We start from the raw sequence: 17,694 nt of genomic DNA, 5'->3' as shown, positions 1-17,694 counted from the left end.
GTAGCTCTGAACGTCTGCTTTTTTTCTTCCGGTTTTATTTAAAACATTAAACTAAAGAAAAAGAAAATATAAAACCCACTACACGTTAAGCTTAGTTAGGGGCAGCAAAGTAAACAACCATAATAAAACTACCCTAGTAGTTGTAAATGCTCTATTGTGTAATAAAATCTCAAAAAGTGACTCTTACTGTAAATCACTCTAAATACAAAAGTACACTAGAGCTTTTCGTACTTTTCGGAAATACGCGGAGACACCCAAAAAAATAACATTTCACTTGTTGCCTCTGGCTCTGGCTCTTCTGCTTTTGCGTATCCGACTAGGAAATTTCTGGACTCTAGTGGGCCAGCTTCATCAATTACAAGGGTCTTGATGGGCCGAAACTGATGGGCCTATATTTTATTTTAAAATTCGTCAAATTTTAAAATGAATATGATTGATTAGGACTTGGCCACTTTGGCGAACTTTTCTTCCTCGATTGAACTGTGTTTTATCATTTCCTCCGATCAATCATCGGAACAAGATGCAGAAGCTGAACGAGCTCTTCTCTGGCGGCGGAGACGGCGAAGGCGCAAACGATAGCTTCCTTGAAGATGGATCAGAGGGTCTCTGTTCTCTCTCCACAACTCAGGTTTCTCCTCGTCTTTCTTCTTTTGTTCCTTCTTCTTCTCCGTTTACTGATTCTCCTTCGATTTTTTTTTTGCAGAGAATGTACGGATTCGCCGCGTCTTTGGCCGCTGGTTTGCTTCTCATGTTTCTGGTAACGATCAATTTCACATATCCATTGCCTTATCAATGAATTGAATTGGAATATGAGTCTTGTGACCAATCTGTAATTAGTAATTAATGTTTCCTTTCTTCCTCATCAGTCCATGATCGTGTTTGCCATCCCCATCAAGTTTGCACTGCTCTTCACATTCGGAAATGTTCTCGCTATCGGAAGGTATGTTGTGTCTGAACGTTGTAGCCGACAAGAACTTGCTGTTTTGTATTTTAAAAAAACATTTGTTAGCGATTTCAGTTCTTGAGATCAATAGGTTTTTGAATGGTTCTTCTGTTCTCATTTCTCTCAAAGATCCTTCCTTTTGTTGTGTTTAATAATGTGAGTTACGGTTACATTTGCCATTTCGTTGTTAAACCACAAGAGATCAATGTTTTTCTTTGGCAGCACAGCCTTCCTCATGGGACCTGAGCAACAGATAAACATGATGTTGGACCCTGTTCGTCTCTACGCTACTTCCATCTATGGCGGATGCGTTGTTCTTGCTCTCATTTGCGCTCTCTTGGTAACTTCTTTCTCAACATCTAATAATCTTCAAAGTCTACAACTTTCTTTCTTTTTTTTCGAATACATCTCTTAGCTTGAAACTTCATTTATCTTGTCTCCTGTTCCTGTAGATCCACAGCAAAATTTTGACGGTGATTGCGATCCTATGCGAGACTTGTGCACTTATTTGGTAAAGTTCAATGCTTTTTAAATTCAACCCAAAACAGGATTTGTTTTCTAAAATGTCTTCTTGAGCCTTTTCGGATCCAACACAATTATTCATTTACACAATGGTAATAATGAGCAGGTACAGCCTCAGTTATATCCCATTTGCACGAAGAATGGTCTCTGAAATAATGATCCGTCTCTGTGACACCGAGCTATAGTCAATCTGAAAGGCATACACACAATCTCGCTTTTTACTCGTCTCGAGAATTTGAGATATGATTCTTCTTCAACACTTCTTGTTTTTTTTGTTTTGTTTGTTTGACCTGATCCTGTGGTTTGTACGTGAATCAGAAGTAACGCAAATTGAGTTTCTTTGGTTGGGGACTTGAAGCTGTGTGTGTGTATTTTTGTTGCTTCAGACTTGACAGTCACTTGACATTTGTTTGATAAGAGATTTTACTTATTCATATGATCCCTCGGAGTTCTCAATGTACCATTGCTTTCTATAGTTTCTTACGTTTAATTTATACAACACTAGATTTTTTAAAAGATATTATATGTATTTTTTAATTCTAAAAAATAATGTATAATATTGTATTATATTATTTAAAAAATATAAAATAAGACTACATAACATAAATATATTTTATAAATTTTCTTTGTGGAAACCATTATGTTATTTGATTGTTGTACTTGATTCACATATTTGCATAGATATTTGTGATAGATGAATAACTATATTTTTATTATCAGTAAATAATATATATTTATTATATAGTATAAAAAAAATGAAATTATTTATTTTTTAAACAAATTTGTCTCATGTTGGAGATTCAGTTATAGATATATAATATTCGAAGGAGACATTTTTACAGTTATTAATCTTCTTAACAGTCAAGAAACAAATCTGAATATCAAAACAATATCTCATACGATCTCTTTGTGGAATAACTGCTCAGAAGAAATTGAATTTAGGCATAAAAAAGGACTGGAAATAATGTGCAGATGTGTTATATAAGTCAGCTGTACAAAGTATTACTATTCATAGTTCATATATCATTTAAGTCCATTATTTCTTAAACATCTTGAAATAACTGATGCTAATTAATAATAAACTTTTGGCTGAAAAAAAAATCAAATTTGTCTAATTATCGCTTAAATATTTTATTAATATTGTCTAAGAAGCTTTCAATTGATATAATAGTTTAATTTTTATTTTTTTTTGTTAATTTTAGAGTTTTTTGTATTTAAGATTTTTTTCCATATTAAGTTTATATTTCTTTCACATAATATATATATATGTCATAAAAATTACCATTAAATCAGTTTTACTTATTTATTATTTTGTTTTTAATGAAAATACACTTTTTAAATAATTTAATTTAAAATAAAATTATATATTAATTTGTTATATTCTAACAATTTGATTGATTTAATTAATTTGTTTTGGTGGATAACTTAAAAGTTTTCATATGAATCGGGGAAAGCAAGCTTATGTTGTTATATTATATTTATTTCTGTATATGGAATCTATATATAATGCTAGTGTAATAAAGAAAGAACATTATTTTTTTGTAACTTCAAAAAGATACATTCTTACAATTTGAAATTAATCAAAATTTAATAAAATTATAATTAAATAAATCTAATTGTTTTTTTTCTATCTTCTTTAGTTAGATTCTCATGAAAAGAAATCGATAGGTTAAATAAATATTTCAAAATTTGTTGTGTTATTGTTTTGTCTATAAATTACAAAATTTATTGAATTGATATATTTAATTATCGCACCCTTAAATAATATTTTATTAAGACATTAGAGAATTATGTTTTGAGTTGTTTTGTCAAAATTGTACAAAAATCTATGTTTTTTTCATATTTGTCACGAAAATTTATATGTTAAACTTACTTTTACAAAATTCTTAACTTTTTCACGAAAACAAAAATCTATGTCTTTTCATATTTGTCAATGTTCTCACACTTTCAAAGAATATATTATCTTAGTCACTTAGTTATTTTTTTTTACAAAACAAATTATTGGAGTCTTGAAAATTGAATTCATATTATTGTAAATGTACATAAAAGTGTGATTACATATTTAGTGATTCTTGTATATGTGTCCAAGAAAGTTTCAATGGTTTAGTGGTATTTGTCTTATATTTATGTCATACTAACTCGGGTTTGATCCTCTCCTTTGCATTGTTTTTTTATTTTTTACGAAAAAATAAATGATATGACGTGGCAACTTCGAGCTCTCTGATTGGACGATTTTTTGTGCCTATGTGGACACTATAAAAAGAGCTTATATCATCCTTTTAGTATAGTATAGATTATCCGGTAATATGCTTAATTTTTTACTACCCTATAGTTTAATTTTCGCAATAAAAAAATGTGAAGACAATAATGTTTAGATACTAGATAGGCCTTGACAACGAGAAACAGCATATATTCTCTTACATTATTAGTTCTTTCTTTACATTAAAAAAAAAGCATATAATAAAAGTTCACCAGCCGAAAAAGACAGAAGCCCAAAGTGTTGATCAAATCTTCAAACGTTAAAACGTCAGATGCAACCTCCCAACTACAAGATTCAAAGCAAAAATAAAAACAAGAGTTAAGAGTTAGTAACACTGTTTCTTGTCTTTTTATTTATTTATTTCCATTTTTGTAATGAAAGTATCTAACCATTATGGATTCGATTTCCTTGTCGGAAACAGGAGTGCGTTTCGGCTGGAGTGATGCTTTCCCTCCATCAGCAATGTTCTTCGGCGCCGCAGGGACATCTGAACTCGCCGTCACGTTCCTCTTGCCGCCGGCACCAGATCCCTGCGCTGGTCCAGAACCTGAGAATAATAAAAGCTAGTGATGTGTAATTGGTATCTAATAAATCAAGAACCAAAATAAATAAAAAAGTGTAGCAGAAAATATGTTAACCTGATGAAGTAGAAGGAGAGGAAGATGAAGAATGTCTCTGAGGAAATTTGATACGAGGAATTCTCTTCATCTTCTGCTTCCTATTGATTCTTGAGTTGAGAGATACTGTGCCTCTTGTTCTTGATTTTTTTCTGTGTCCTCCATAGAGAGACGAAAACACTTATCTTTATCCTGAACTTAATGGGCTAATGGGCCTAACAAGTGTTCCTGTGATGGGTTTTCTGTACAAATTAATACAACTTGGTTACTACTAAAAAGGAAATGTTCAGTTTTCAATATAACGAAAAACTACTCCTTTCATTTTAATATAGATTCATTTTAATATAGATGATGTTTTAGGTGATTGTTGCTGTTTCACAATAGATGATATTTTCGCATATTTAGGTAACTTTAACTTTATCAACAACTATGTAGCTAATTGTATTTTTACTATTTTTGTTTATAACTAAATAAATTAGTTTTAAATTATATTTTAAAGATTTTTTGTTGATAAAATGTAATTTCTTATTATGTATGTAAAGAACCAAAACTTTATATTAGCATGTCGTTTAAAAAAAAATTCGCATAATAGAACAAGTTCAGGTTTGACTGGGTTCATTAATGCTTATACACCAGTAGGTCTAAGTTTCAATTCCCAGAGAAAACGATTTATTAAACAATTATGCAGACTACGGAGAAAATGCTTATAAGAGATCTTCAACATGGTGCAAGTAAATTCGGTCAGACGTGATCTTCGTAAGATGGCTCATGTGATACAGTTAGGCATATATCCTTATAAGACAGATAGTATTGTCGGTTGTTGGATCATCTATGTATTTTTTTTTATAATTGTAATATCATAATAAATCAGCGTTGAAAAAAAAACAAGTTCAAAGGATAATTATATGTTTAACTGGATATACATACATGCACTCCGATAATAGTTCCTAGAGAATACGGTTTTCAACTAACTTGTGGTAGGATGTCACACACTATATACATTGATAGGATGTCAACAAAGCCGGTCTTTGGGGTAAACATATGAAACTAATGTCGTCCTCTAATTTATTATTTAAAATCTTAATTCTACAATAATTTTTTGCGGTATAATTTTATAGGTCTGGGAAAATATCCAAACTCTGAAGAATTAAGCCGAAATAGATCCAAATTAAGGTGGTAGGTTGAACACTTTCGAAAATAGTTCTCCTATAAGATAATTTTTTTTATAGTTATGTTGACATACCTTTTAAAATGGTCTACCAATTTCCAAGTTGCAACACTATTTTGGAAAGTTCTCCCAAAATAATGGTTTTGGGTTGTGTTTTAGCCAATAGATTTTTTTTTTTTGAATTAACCAAGGTATCCGGCGACCAAAGTCAATCGATTATTATGTGGGTTCTAAAAATACAATGTTAAATTATCTGGTAGTTAACAAGTATCGAACTGCGGATTCACTGTATTAGGATTAGTCCTCAAGTGTCACTAGTTAATAGCCTATTGGGATTATTTTTGAAAATTATCATCAGAAAGACGCCATTTTTTCCTTCGCTTGGAGTTTTCAAAAGAGGACGGGACATATGCTCAAAGCGACCACACTCATATATAGCAAAAACATGTTCTCAGGGCATCTGAATTGCTAGATATGCAATTGCATATCTTGGTATTACTTTAATAATATAATTAGATTAAGAGATTTTGGTAAGATACATGATTAAAAATAGAGATTATTGGTAGATGTTTTGGTAGGTTCTTAGCAAAATAGTAAATTTTGTTTTTTTTTTTAAATTGATTGGTAGGATTTTATAATAAAACATATAACATTAAACATAAGAACATTACAAAGTTGAAAAAAAATTACAAAGTTGAAAAAAAAAGATTACAAAAGTGAAAAAAAAAATTACAAAAGTGGAAAAAAAAATTACAAAAACATAAAAGCATCATTTTTATTTGATAGATTGAAACTTAAACCCACCGATTTTAATTTTAAGACCCAAATTTATCCCATATATGTTCGATCAAATCATGTTTCAATTGTTGATGGACTGGTCTACCCCGAACTCTTGCTCGACGATCAAGTGAACAGAAAATCTCAGTAGGCATCTTAACGCAAAGAGAAATATCCTGATCTTGAAACGTCTCATCTTGATCGTCTGTACGTCGTTCATCTTCGACAATCATATTATGGAGTATGATACATGCTCTTATAATATTAGCTATCTTCGATTTTTTCCATAAATTAGATGGATTTTTAATAACGGCGAATCTAGCTTGTAGGACTCCAAAGGCACGATCAACGTCTTTTCGGACAGATTCTTGGGTTGTAGCAAATAGAGAATGCTTCGGACCCTGTGGTAGTCGGATATATCGAATAAATGTCGCCCATTCCGGATAAATACAATCAGTGAGATAGTAGGCCAAATTGTACTCCCCTCCGTTAACATGGAAGTTGACTTCCGGAGCTACTCCGTTAATAATGTCATCAAAAACATGTGATCGATCTAGAATATTAAGATCGTTCATAGTACCTGGAGCTCTAAAAAATGCATGCCATATCCAGAGGTCATAAGAAGCTATGGCCTCGAGGACAATCGTTGGTTTATCGGTTCCTCGTGAATACATACCATGCCAAGCGGTGGGGCAATTCTTCCACTCCCAGTGCATACAGTCGATGCTTCCAATCATCCCGGAAAATCCACGTTGTTCTCTCTTATGTAGTAGTCTTTCAAGATCCTCCGATGTTGGACGTCTTAGGTATTCATCGCCAAACAAGTCGATAATTGCGGCAGTAAATTGGTGCAAGCAATTCCTAGCTGTTGTTTCACCAAGTCGGACATATTCGTCTACCGTATCGGCCCCACCACCATATGCTAATTGACGAATTGCTGCCGTGCATTTTTGGATCGGTGATAGACTTGACCTTCCAAGTGCATCTTCTGTAGGAGCAAAATATTGAACTTCCGTAGAGAGACGGTGGACAATACGCATGAACAACGGCTTACTCATTCGAAACCGTCGCCGGAATATATTGGGCGGGTATGTTGGAGTTTCCGAAAAATAATCATTCCAGAGCTGCCGGTGGCCTTCTTCCCGGTCTCTCTCGATAAATATACGTTTTTTCGCTCTTTCGGTTCCAGAATACTATCAGGGATTTCTAATAAATCTTCAAAGACAGATTCAAATTCATCATCATTTTTGTGGTAATGGTAATGAGATGAAGATGCCATTTTTGCGGTTAGAAACAAACAAGATCCAATCATATAGCCACAAACAAACAGATTATACTTGTCTAGACTACAACCAAACAAACTAAAACACCAAACCAATTTTAAATGGCGATAACCATAGTAACGAAACCTTTAACAATCTCACATAAATAGAAATCCTCATTAAAATCCTCATAACAGTTCACTCAACTACAAAGCATTCAAGTTCCTCTTACAGCATTCAAGTAATAACTCTTCACACAACTACAAAGCTATACCGGAATAACACTTCACACAACTACAGCTATGTAAGCAGTAACAAGAACATAAACTAACCATAACCTATACGAAGGCAACTACAATTTAATCAAACCCATCTACCTAAGCCTAAACCAAAACATTCATTTCCTACTCGCAACTTGACATAACACTTCAATCACACCTTTAACTAAAGTAGAGCTAACATTAACAATCTCACTTTCAAGAACTAACTATAACAATATCATTTTCAAGAGTTTAAACATTTAAAGAGTTAACAAACCCGGGTGAAATAAGAGCAACTTGAACATTAACAAGCGATTTCGAACATAGCTAATCCATTCATCACATTTTTTTTAATAATCTAACAGAAACCAAACCCTAATTCACTAAACAATCAAGGGAATAAATCTATCCATTCGAATTTTTCAATTTTATTTCCAAAAAAATCAGTATCGGATAAATAAGAGACATGCACGAACCAAACAATCACAATCAGCGAAGATATAATCAAAAGAAAATCGATGGATGAGGAACATATACCTTGTTTAGATTTGAAGAGGCGGAGGAGAGAATGATTTCGATTAGGGCAATCACCGAGAGGAGGTAACAGGGGATATCGACCGTAGCAGATGTCGATTCACTGCAATCAACCAGGGAATATCGATGGATTTCAAACCGCCGGCGAATTTAAAGGTAACGGAAGAGATCGCTCGAAAGAGGAGAGGAGCGACTGCTCGCAATTGAGGAGATGCTTTTAGAGGAGAGGATGTCGACAACAAGAACACAGAATCGGCGTCGACGCTTCCGATTTGGTACCTTCGGCGTCGAGAGAGATCGAGAGAAGAAAGAAATGAGACGAACGAGAGAGAGAGAGAGAGAGAGAGAGAGAGAGAGAGAGAGAGAGAGAGAGAGAGAGAGAGAGAGAGAGAGAGAGAGAGAGAGAGAGAGAGAGAGAGAGAGAGAGAGAGAGAGAGAGAGAGAGAGAGAGAGAAGAGAGAGAGAGAGAGACACACACACCGCTTTCGCGTACTCAAACCCTACACCCACTACACCTGCAACACGTGCCCCTGAAAGACGACCTAAAAAACTTCTTAACTTAGAAATGTTTTCAAACATATCCAGCTTTTTTCATTTTTATTTCGACCCAAAATACTTAAGAATTGGGCTTAAGAAGTCCTGATGCGGATGCCCTCGGTATTGTCGTTGTTTCAATAATTGAAAGCCATAAAAATATAAAAAGAATTCACGTGTTGATAGATATGCATATCCCTTATATATTAATTGAGGAACATTTGAAAAGATGTAACCTCAATTTTGTATTAATTAAAAGAGGCCCCAATGCATAGGTGGCACTCAATTAGGTAGTCAATTACATTCAATTGAAAAATAAGTAGGTCCACATTCGATTTTTATATGTTGTTAGATACATAAGTTGGTCAAACTATATGATAAAATGATATGATATGATATTTTCTTTCCTTAAATAAAACCTACGGAATTACCATAAATGACTAATATATATATGACAATTAATGAGTTTAATAATAAAGATTTGATAACAATGTATATCTCCTCCATCATTTTTTGTTTAATTTTATATTATTAAAATAAATTAAACAATCAAATTAGCTATAAAAATAAAATTTAGATTTTTTCGTATATGTTATATTTTGAATTTTTAAAAACGACAATAAATGACTAAAACTATTAAAATTATTATGTTAAAAATTAATGATCAATGGTTTAACATTTTTATTATAAGAAGATACACATGATTTTAAAACCATATGAGTAAAAAATATCATTTAATAATAAAATAAATATATATATATATATATATATATATATAAACACTATATACCATAAGATTACATAAATATTTTAATATTAAAACTTTCAATGAATTTTCAAGAACATTTATAAATTATAAACTTATTAAAGATTTCAGATTGAAAATTTTGTTATCGATGATTTAAATATTTTGTTATAAAACGATATGAACGATCATAGAACCGTATGATTATAAATTCTTATTTAATAAATAACTATACAAAATATACTATTCCTAGAAAAATAGGTTGGTCCATCTTAACTTATATTACACTTTTTATTAAACTAACTATCGAATTGATAAATAACGTACCAAAAAATGTTTTGCACTTTCCTTAAATAAAAGCTACGAAATTACCTAATATGATTAACGTATATGTGAAAATTAATTATAATGAATAATAAATATTTGATAACAATTTTTGTATCTTAGTTCTTTTTTAATTTTATATTATTAAAATATATTTAAAAATCACATTAAATATATAATAAAAACATTTATAATTTTTCTTATATGTTATATTTTGAATTTTTCAAAACGTCTATAAATTATTAGAAATTTGAAGATCCCCACTCTGAAAATTTTGTGATCAATAGATTATTTTTTTGTCATAATAAGTTACAAATGATCATAAAATTGTATTAATATGAACTTTTATTTAATATTATAAGAAGATACACATTATTTTAAAACCATATGAGTAAAAAATATCATTTAATAATAAAACATATATATTTATATATATATAGATTATACTATATACCATAAGATTACATAAATATTTTAATATTAAAACTTTCAATGAATTTTCAAAAACATTTATAAATTATAAACTTATTAAAGATTTCACATTGAAAATTTTGTTATCGATGATTTAAATATTCAGTTATAAAATGATATGAATGATCATAGAACTGTATGATTATAAATTCTCATTTAATAAATGACTATATAAAATATACTATTCTTAGAAAAATAGGTTGGTCCATCTTGACTTACATTATATTTTTTATTAAACTAACTATCGAATTGATAAATAATCTACCAAATTTTTTTGCACTTTCCTTAATTAGAAGCTACGAAATTACCTAATATGATTAACGTATATATGAAAATTAATTATTATGAATAATAAATATTTGATAACAATTTTGGTATCTTAGTTCTTTTTTTTAATTTTATATTATTGAAAGATATTAAAAATCACATTAAATATATAATAAAAACATTTATATTTTTTCTTATATGTTATATTTGAATTTTTCAAAACGTCTATATATTATTAGAAATTTGAATATTCCCACTCTGAAAATTTTGTGATCAATAGATTATTTTTTTGTTATAATAAGTTACAAATGATCATAAAATATAACGCATATGAATTTTTATTTAATAAATATTCAAACTAAATAATATATATATATATATAAACACTAATGATTTAAAGCAACAAGATTGGCTGATCAATTTAGTCGTCCAGTTGAAATCTTTCAAAAGTATGTGAAAGACTAAAGTCAAAGTAAATATGGATTTAGAATAGTAGTTATATTTTACTAACCAAATACCGAAAAAAACCGAACCGAACCGAAACCAACCCGATATCCGGATTGAACACCCGTAATCCAAATGAAGCCAAACTATTGTTTCATTGTCCAAAATATAATAAAAATAATAACTTAATCCCGCGCAAGGCGCGGGTCTTATCCTAGTCTATTGGTATAGTCGACGTCTCAATAATTGCACCCAAAAAATAATAATTGAAAAATTTATTGGGTGGTGATTACGGTTATATTGGCGACTTCAGGGGAAGCAGCCAAAAACGACTTTACCATGGAACAATAACAATGAGTGAATAGTTCATTGGCCGTTAACTTCTATATTTTATTGAGAAGTCCAACATTAATTAACTATTTAGAAACAAATTACTTATAGAATGTATACTTACTAATTTTTCATAGAAATAAATTTTAATACTCCTGTTTGTAATATCATGATTTTTAATGCATTTTGTTTTGTAAATTTCATAGAGTACACATGTGTTTGTTGTGCAAATTTTAACTAATCGAAAACCAAACCAATCAGTGCAACATAGTGACAATAAGTTTGGATTGGTAGAGACGATGATAAAATAGTTGCAATATATGATAGAAACAGTATCTCTAGAAATTATATGTTCTCATTAACATACTAATAATAGTGATTGGTAGAGAACTGTATATGATTCATATATAAAATTATTATATAATATTTGATTGGTGGAGAGCTGTATATGATTCATATATAAAATTATTGTATAATATTTGATTACTTATTTTTACAATATTTAACAATATTTTATAGTTTTCTTATTTAAAATAATGTATTTATTTAGTTATATATAATAATTAATAAAATATTTTAATTTTAAGTTTTAAAAATATATTAATACAAATTTTAGTTTTAAACACACAGAAGTTAATTTTTTGGATACAAACATGATTTTCATATTATTAAAAAAAACTAATTAGGTAAAAACTTTTATGTTTTTATATTCTAAATGTTAGTGCCCTGCTGAAAGCTCTATAAAAAACATTGAGCAAATAACATTTAGAGAGCATTTACAACTGCTAAATGCTAATAAATATTTTTCAGCTGACTGGATAATTAAGAGTGATGTTTTGGCAAATGCTTGGCCACTCAAAACCATATTTAAACAACATTAGACCATCTTTAACGGTGATCCTTAGTGGGATCCTTAAGCTAATTTGGTGATTTATTTAAATGAAAACAAAATTAAAAGGGGAAAGTCGATCCTTAATGGGTAGTTTTTGTGACCGATTATTATGGTGGTTTTTAGACCACGTGTCCGGCCCACAATTTTTCTATTTTTTTTCTCTTTTTCTTTTCTTTCTTTCTTTTGTTTTCTCACAGTTTCGTGTTCTTGTTTCTCCGTCAAAAGGAGAACGATCCAAAGAGACGACAGATGCGACTCCATCGGTCCGTCTCGATCCTCACCGTCGTGTTATCTCGTCCTCTCCGTCACGAGTGAATCGAAACCCACCACAGACGAAGACTCACTCGTTCCTCACCGCGTCTTCTCTCGTCGCGATCGTCCGAAGAAGGATCAAAATCCACGAGTCCTAACGGCGACTCCTCCGTCTTCTCTTGTCTCCTCCGTCGGTCCTAAGTTTCCATGGCTGACCACTTCCAAAAAGAACAAGATAAGCTCTGGTTCGATTATTTCATCGAGCTTTGATTCACTATGATTTTAATGTGTAGAAGAAGATCATGTGAATTAGTTTCTATAGTTGGAAACTTTTCGTCCATTAGATCTCCTAAATAGAAAATTAGAACATCTACAAGTTAAACAAGACATGAGTGTACATTGTTTTGTTTATTTTATAAAACATGAACATTGTTTTTCTTTTCTTTTGTGTTAGCATGTGGGTTGATTGAGCTCTGGTATGTGAAGTGAAACACACACTCTTTATGTCCTTCTCTGTCCAGCCATAATGTCTCTGATGGATTAGTTGGGACATTGGAAGTGAATTTAACATATGAGTTTGTGATCTGTCACTGTCAAAAAGCAGATGCTAAGAAACGGACCTGGAAGCCTCTCCATGAATATGAACCATATGGCAAACCAGCCTCCACGAGGAGGAGGTGGACAAATCAGTCATTTGCTTCATCAGCTGTCTTCAAGCAGGTTCAAGGATGAAAACGTGGTACCATCAGTTATCTCCCAGACAGCTGCAGCCTGCAGATGAAGGTTCACGGACATGGATGAAAGGTCCAGGTGTCATGAGTCCTTTTACAATGCCAAATCCGAGCAGATTCGAATGTTTTACCCCTTCAAGGTGTGATGTCTCTAGTCTTGTGATGCTTTGTCCTCAAGTCAGTTTCAATTTACGCACTAACTCTTGTAGTCATCAGTCACGGACTTGTAAAGCTTTGTGTCTATATAAACATGTGAACTCTTGTCTATATAAACTTTTATTCACAACACAACACTTCTTCATTCATCACGCCTCTTTTCTCAAATTCCTTCTCAAGTTCTTTTTTGAAAACAAGTTTCATAAACAAGTTTATAAACAAGTTTCCCTCGACTCGTAAACAAGTTTTATAAAAAAATTTCATCTCATGGTTTCTTTTTCTCAAAACACTTTTGAGGGATCACTTGATGAAAATTTTGATCAACATTTTGATTAAACCTTTGAGAATTTTTCCATTCAAGCTCGGATTTTTTTTAATTATTCTCGATTATTATACTAATCTTTGTTTTTATGTTTTTTTTTTAAATCTATGTTTTAAATGTTATCTTTTAATATGTTTTATTTAATAAATAAATTTTATTAATTTTTTTTAAGAATCTCTAATTAAGAAACTCCCATTGGACCGCTCAAAATGAAAGTTTCTTAACTAGAGTTCTTAACCCCACTTAAATACATTTAAACTATTAAATAATTATTAAGAAATCCACTTAAGGATCATGGGATAATCATGCTCTTATTGGGGTGGGTACAGTATATTTTGTTTGTATCTATGAAAATATCTAAGACATTATTGGTTATGATGGAAAGTTAGCATCTGGTGATGCAGCGTCCGTTCCCGCTACAGTATATATATATATGTTATGTTACTCTGCCTCTTGCAGCTCTCTCATACAGAGTAATAAAAGATATGGATATGGCTTTTGTGGAAGTTTGTTTACGGATGCTACTTGTCTTCGTACTGTCTTGGACAATATTTCACGTCACCAACAGGAAGAAGAAGAAGGCGACGAAGTTGGCGGATGTGGCTACTGAGGAGAGAAGAGAAGGTGGCCCTGACGTCATAATAGTCGGAGCTGGAGTGGGCGGCTCAGCTCTCGCCTATGCTCTTGCTAAGGTACGTTAAATAACGGGACAGTTTTTTGTCCATGTGTTTACTAATGGTAGAATCAGAACTAGACTTTTTTTTTTTTCCTTAATAGTATTGTATATATTTTAATAGTTTGGGAAGGAATTTACAGTCGTGTGTATTAAGTTTGGGTTAAAGATAATATAATTATATAAAAGAACTTGTTTAAAAGGACGGGCGTCGAGTACATGTGATAGAAAGAGACATGAGAGAGCCAGTGAGAATGATGGGCGAGTTCATGCAGCCAGGAGGACGGCTCTTGCTTTCTAAGCTCGGTCTTCAAGGTATTCATTTGCTTAACTTTTATTTACGTTTACATTAAGAAAGAGTCTACCGGCCCAGCTTCATATCATGCCTAAAGCAAAGAAAAAATAATTGCCCCATAAATGCGTGAGCCAGATTCGAACTCGGGTACGTTTACATTAAGAAAGAGTCTACCGGCCCAGCTTCATATCATGCCTAAAGCAAAGAAAAAATAATTGCCCCATAAATGCGTGAGCCAGATTCAAACTCGGGTCAGGGGTATAGTTGTTAACACCTTTTGCCACTGTACTAAAGACAATTTTGATAGAATTTGGCGCCCTTAAATCTATCATATAATTTGGCGCCCAAAGCTCTTGCTTGCTGGGCTTTAGGTCAGGGCCGGGCCTGAGAAAGACATATGTTGTATCTTAGTTTCATGACTAAGTATTTGCGTTTATATATAAATAGATTGTTTAGAGGAAATAGACGCACAGAAATCCACAGGCTTAAGACTTTTTAAGGACGGAAAAGAAACAGTCGCATGTTTTCCCGTGGACACCAACTTTCCTTATGAACCATCTGGTCGATTTTTTCACAATGGCCGTTTTGTCCAGAGACTGCGCCAAAAGGCCTCTTCTCTTCCCAAGTACTTAACTCTCTTTACCATTTTTATTAGTAAGTATGTTAGGAATTTGAAAAAGAAAGCATGTATAAGAAGATTTAATCAAGCATCTAAGAAACTTTTTTTTGTAAAAAATATCTAAGAAACTTTTTTTTTTGATGAAATAAAATCATGATTAACCCGGATTTTTAATTTGGAGTTCTTAACTCATGATTTGACATTTTTTTTATTTTTTTTACATTTTTTTGCTAATAGTCGGCTCTTATATCTCTTATTTAAGAGACAGTTTTTAGCTTTCTTAATTAAAAACTAAGAAACGGTTCTTAACCGAAGCTAAGAACTCCATCCTAAGAACCCGGGTTAATTAGGTCTAAGAAACTTGAACCCTTCATTATATTCAGTGATAACCTTTTGTTTAGAGATGGGAAATTAGATAATATAAGTATTGGTTTGTATGTGATTTAATTAATGAAGTATATAAATTGCTAGAGTTACGAGCCGACACAAGCAATGGACATGTTATTGTAACATTGATTAAAACACCATATATTAATTAACTCTTAATTAATTGGCAGTGTGCGGTTGGAAGAAGGGACCGTGAGATCTTTGATAGAAGAAAAAGGAGTAGTCAAAGGAGTGACATACAAGAACAGTTCAGGGGAAGAAACCACATCATTTGCACCTCTCACTGTGGTATGCGATGGTTGCCACTCGAACCTTCGTCGCTCTCTAAATGACAACAATGTGAGTGTTCGTATAAAAAACAATAGACTAAAATCTCTTACATAAATGATAATGACAGAGTACTTATGTCAATCATTTTGATTTAGCAAGTTACTTAATACGCATATGTGTTCTTTAATTTCATATAGGCGGAGGTTACGGCGTACGAGATTGGTTACATCTCGAGGAATTGTCGCCTTGAACAGCCCGACAAGTTACACTTGATAATGGCTAAACCGTCTTTCGCCATGTTGTATCAAGTCAGCAGCACCGACGTTCGTTGTAATTTTGAGCTTCTCTCCAAAAATCTTCCTTCTGTTTCAAATGGTGAAATGGCGTCCTTCGTGAAGAACTCTATTGCTCCCCAGGTGCGCATTATAGTAATTTTGATCAATGAAGAAAATGACTAGTGACTACATATAAAAATAGATTACTAAATTGGTGTTACTAGTACGTAGATAAGTTATGCATGCACACATTCTAACATTGGTAAGCGGGCTCGTGAAGCTATCTCTTTGCGTTTATGTGGCAGGTACCTCTAAAACTCCGCAAAACATTTTTGAAAGGGCTCGATGAGGGATCACATATAAAAATTACACAAGCAAAGCGCATGCCAGCTACTTTGAGCAGAAAAAAGGGAGTGATTGTGTTGGGAGATGCATTCAACATGCGTCATCCCGTAATCGCGTCGGGGATGATGGTTTTATTGTCTGACATTCTCATTCTAAGCCGTCTTCTCAAGCCTTTGGGCAACCTCGGTGATGAAAACAAAGTCTCAGAAGTTATGAAGTCCTTCTATGTTCTACGCAAGGTGAGCATATGTCACATACTCATCTTAAATGATGAACATTAAAAAAAGTATGTAAAAAAATCTAAGCGTTTTAAAATTGAATGGTGAAGCCAATGTCAGCAACAGTAAACACACTAGGGGATTCATTTTGGCAAGTGCTAATTGCTTCAACGGACGAAGCAAAAGAGGCCATGCGACAAGGTTGCTTTGATTACCTCTCTAGTGGTGGGTTTCGCACGTCAGGCTTGATGGCTCTGATTGGTGGCATGAACCCTAGGCCACTTTCTCTCTTCTATCATCTATTCGTTATTTCTTTATCCTCCATTGGCCAACTGCTCTCTCCATTCCCCACTCCTCTTCGTGTTTGGCATAGTCTCAGACTTCTTGATGTAAGTTATTATATTGTTACATGTTTTGTATAAATTGTGTTTACTTTACCATCGCAATTTGACATTGACTTTGTTTCATGTGAATCCGTAGCTGTGTTTGAAAATGTTGGTTCCTCATCTCAAGGCTGAAGGAATAGGTCAAATGTTGTCTCCAACAAATGCAGCAGCGTATCGCAAAAGCTATATGGCTGCAACCGTTGTCTAGACATTGATGAAATATAGATGGTGCACAAATCTTTGTGAAAATAGTATTGCAATATGTTACTGAAGAAACTTTTCCTTATCTACTTATCTACTTATGACAATTATTTTGAAATAAGATTAAGAAAATAATAATGAGTATAATAATTCCGTTTCGACGAATTTACCTTTCATTTTATTATTGTTAGTAAAAACATGATTGCTTTGTAGT

At 32.3% G+C, this 17,694-nt stretch overlaps 4 protein-coding genes across 6 annotated transcripts; 2 read left to right on the top strand and 2 right to left on the bottom strand.

Moving 5' to 3' along the window:
• Positions 1-277: 277 nt before the first annotated feature.
• LOC103874291 (vesicle transport protein SFT2B) lies at positions 278-1,904 on the top strand. The gene is made up of 6 exons (XM_009152698.2): positions 278-628; positions 704-757; positions 867-940; positions 1,166-1,283; positions 1,396-1,454; positions 1,572-1,904. Exons 1-6 carry the CDS (start codon positions 521-523, stop codon positions 1,648-1,650), a joined length of 492 nt encoding a protein of 163 aa, XP_009150946.1. The 5' UTR covers positions 278-520; the 3' UTR covers positions 1,651-1,904.
• A 1,915-nt stretch (positions 1,905-3,819) lies between these two features.
• On the bottom strand, positions 3,820-4,602 carry LOC103874290. Its single transcript, XM_009152697.3, has 3 exons — positions 4,364-4,602; positions 4,115-4,272; positions 3,820-4,010 (listed from the first exon to the last, which is right to left on the bottom strand). The coding sequence occupies exons 1-3, from the start codon at positions 4,431-4,433 to the stop codon at positions 3,993-3,995; spliced, it is 246 nt and encodes an 81-aa protein (XP_009150945.1). The 5' UTR covers positions 4,434-4,602; the 3' UTR covers positions 3,820-3,992.
• Positions 4,603-6,325: 1,723 nt separating this feature from the next.
• On the bottom strand, positions 6,326-7,345 carry LOC117126140 (putative nuclease HARBI1). Its single transcript, XM_033273558.1, has one exon. The coding sequence runs from the start codon at positions 7,343-7,345 to the stop codon at positions 6,326-6,328; it is 1,020 nt and encodes a 339-aa protein (XP_033129449.1).
• Positions 7,346-14,214: 6,869 nt separating this feature from the next.
• On the top strand, positions 14,215-17,645 carry LOC103874288 (squalene monooxygenase 1,2). Of its 3 annotated transcripts, XM_009152696.3 has the most exons (8): positions 14,245-14,503; positions 14,688-14,799; positions 15,227-15,404; positions 15,956-16,124; positions 16,253-16,471; positions 16,636-16,914; positions 17,004-17,282; positions 17,374-17,645. In XM_009152696.3, the coding sequence occupies exons 1-8, from the start codon at positions 14,297-14,299 to the stop codon at positions 17,485-17,487; spliced, it is 1,557 nt and encodes a 518-aa protein (XP_009150944.1). In that variant the 5' UTR covers positions 14,245-14,296; the 3' UTR covers positions 17,488-17,645. The 3 variants fall into 3 exon arrangements, with proteins under 3 accessions (XP_018508062.1, XP_018508063.1, XP_009150944.1); XM_018652546.2 differs by lacking the exons at positions 15,227-15,404; positions 15,956-16,124; positions 16,253-16,471; ... (1 more) ...; positions 17,004-17,282; positions 17,374-17,645 and adding an exon at positions 14,937-15,216 and having other exon boundaries at positions 14,215-14,503; positions 14,688-14,832; XM_018652547.2 differs by lacking the exons at positions 15,227-15,404; positions 16,253-16,471; positions 16,636-16,914; positions 17,004-17,282; positions 17,374-17,645 and having other exon boundaries at positions 14,224-14,503; positions 15,956-15,995.
• Positions 17,646-17,694: the final 49 nt, after the last annotated feature.

Source organism: Brassica rapa, chromosome A06 (genome assembly GCF_000309985.2).
Source record: "Brassica rapa cultivar Chiifu-401-42 chromosome A06, CAAS_Brap_v3.01, whole genome shotgun sequence".
NCBI lineage: Eukaryota > Viridiplantae > Streptophyta > Magnoliopsida > Brassicales > Brassicaceae > Brassica > Brassica rapa.
Note: the sequence above shows the minus strand (reverse complement) of the source record. Positions and strands in the feature narration are given on the sequence as shown.

What these genes read in the sequence shown, in the direction of transcription:
- LOC103874291 (XM_009152698.2), top strand. Translation starts at nt 521, where the DNA reads ATGCAGAAGCTGAACGAGCTCTTCTCTGGCGGCGGAGACGGCGAAGGC. An exon ending in GTTCTCTCTCCACAACTCAG is followed by an intron (nt 629 to 703) that starts GTTTCTCCTCGT and finishes TTTTTTTTGCAG; the next exon opens with AGAATGTACGGATTCGCCGC. An exon ending in GTTTGCTTCTCATGTTTCTG is followed by an intron (nt 758 to 866) that starts GTAACGATCAAT and finishes CTTCCTCATCAG; the next exon opens with TCCATGATCGTGTTTGCCAT.
- LOC103874290 (XM_009152697.3), bottom strand. Translation starts at nt 4,433, where the DNA reads ATGAAGAGAATTCCTCGTATCAAATTTCCTCAGAGACATTCTTCATCT. An exon ending in CTCTCCTTCTACTTCATCAG is followed by an intron (nt 4,273 to 4,363) that starts GTTAACATATTT and finishes TATTATTCTCAG; the next exon opens with GTTCTGGACCAGCGCAGGGA.
- LOC117126140 (XM_033273558.1), bottom strand. Translation starts at nt 7,345, where the DNA reads ATGAGTAAGCCGTTGTTCATGCGTATTGTCCACCGTCTCTCTACGGAA.
- LOC103874288 (XM_009152696.3), top strand. Translation starts at nt 14,297, where the DNA reads ATGGATATGGCTTTTGTGGAAGTTTGTTTACGGATGCTACTTGTCTTC. An exon ending in TCGCCTATGCTCTTGCTAAG is followed by an intron (nt 14,504 to 14,687) that starts GTACGTTAAATA and finishes CTTGTTTAAAAG; the next exon opens with GACGGGCGTCGAGTACATGT. An exon ending in ATAGTCTCAGACTTCTTGAT is followed by an intron (nt 17,283 to 17,373) that starts GTAAGTTATTAT and finishes GTGAATCCGTAG; the next exon opens with CTGTGTTTGAAAATGTTGGT.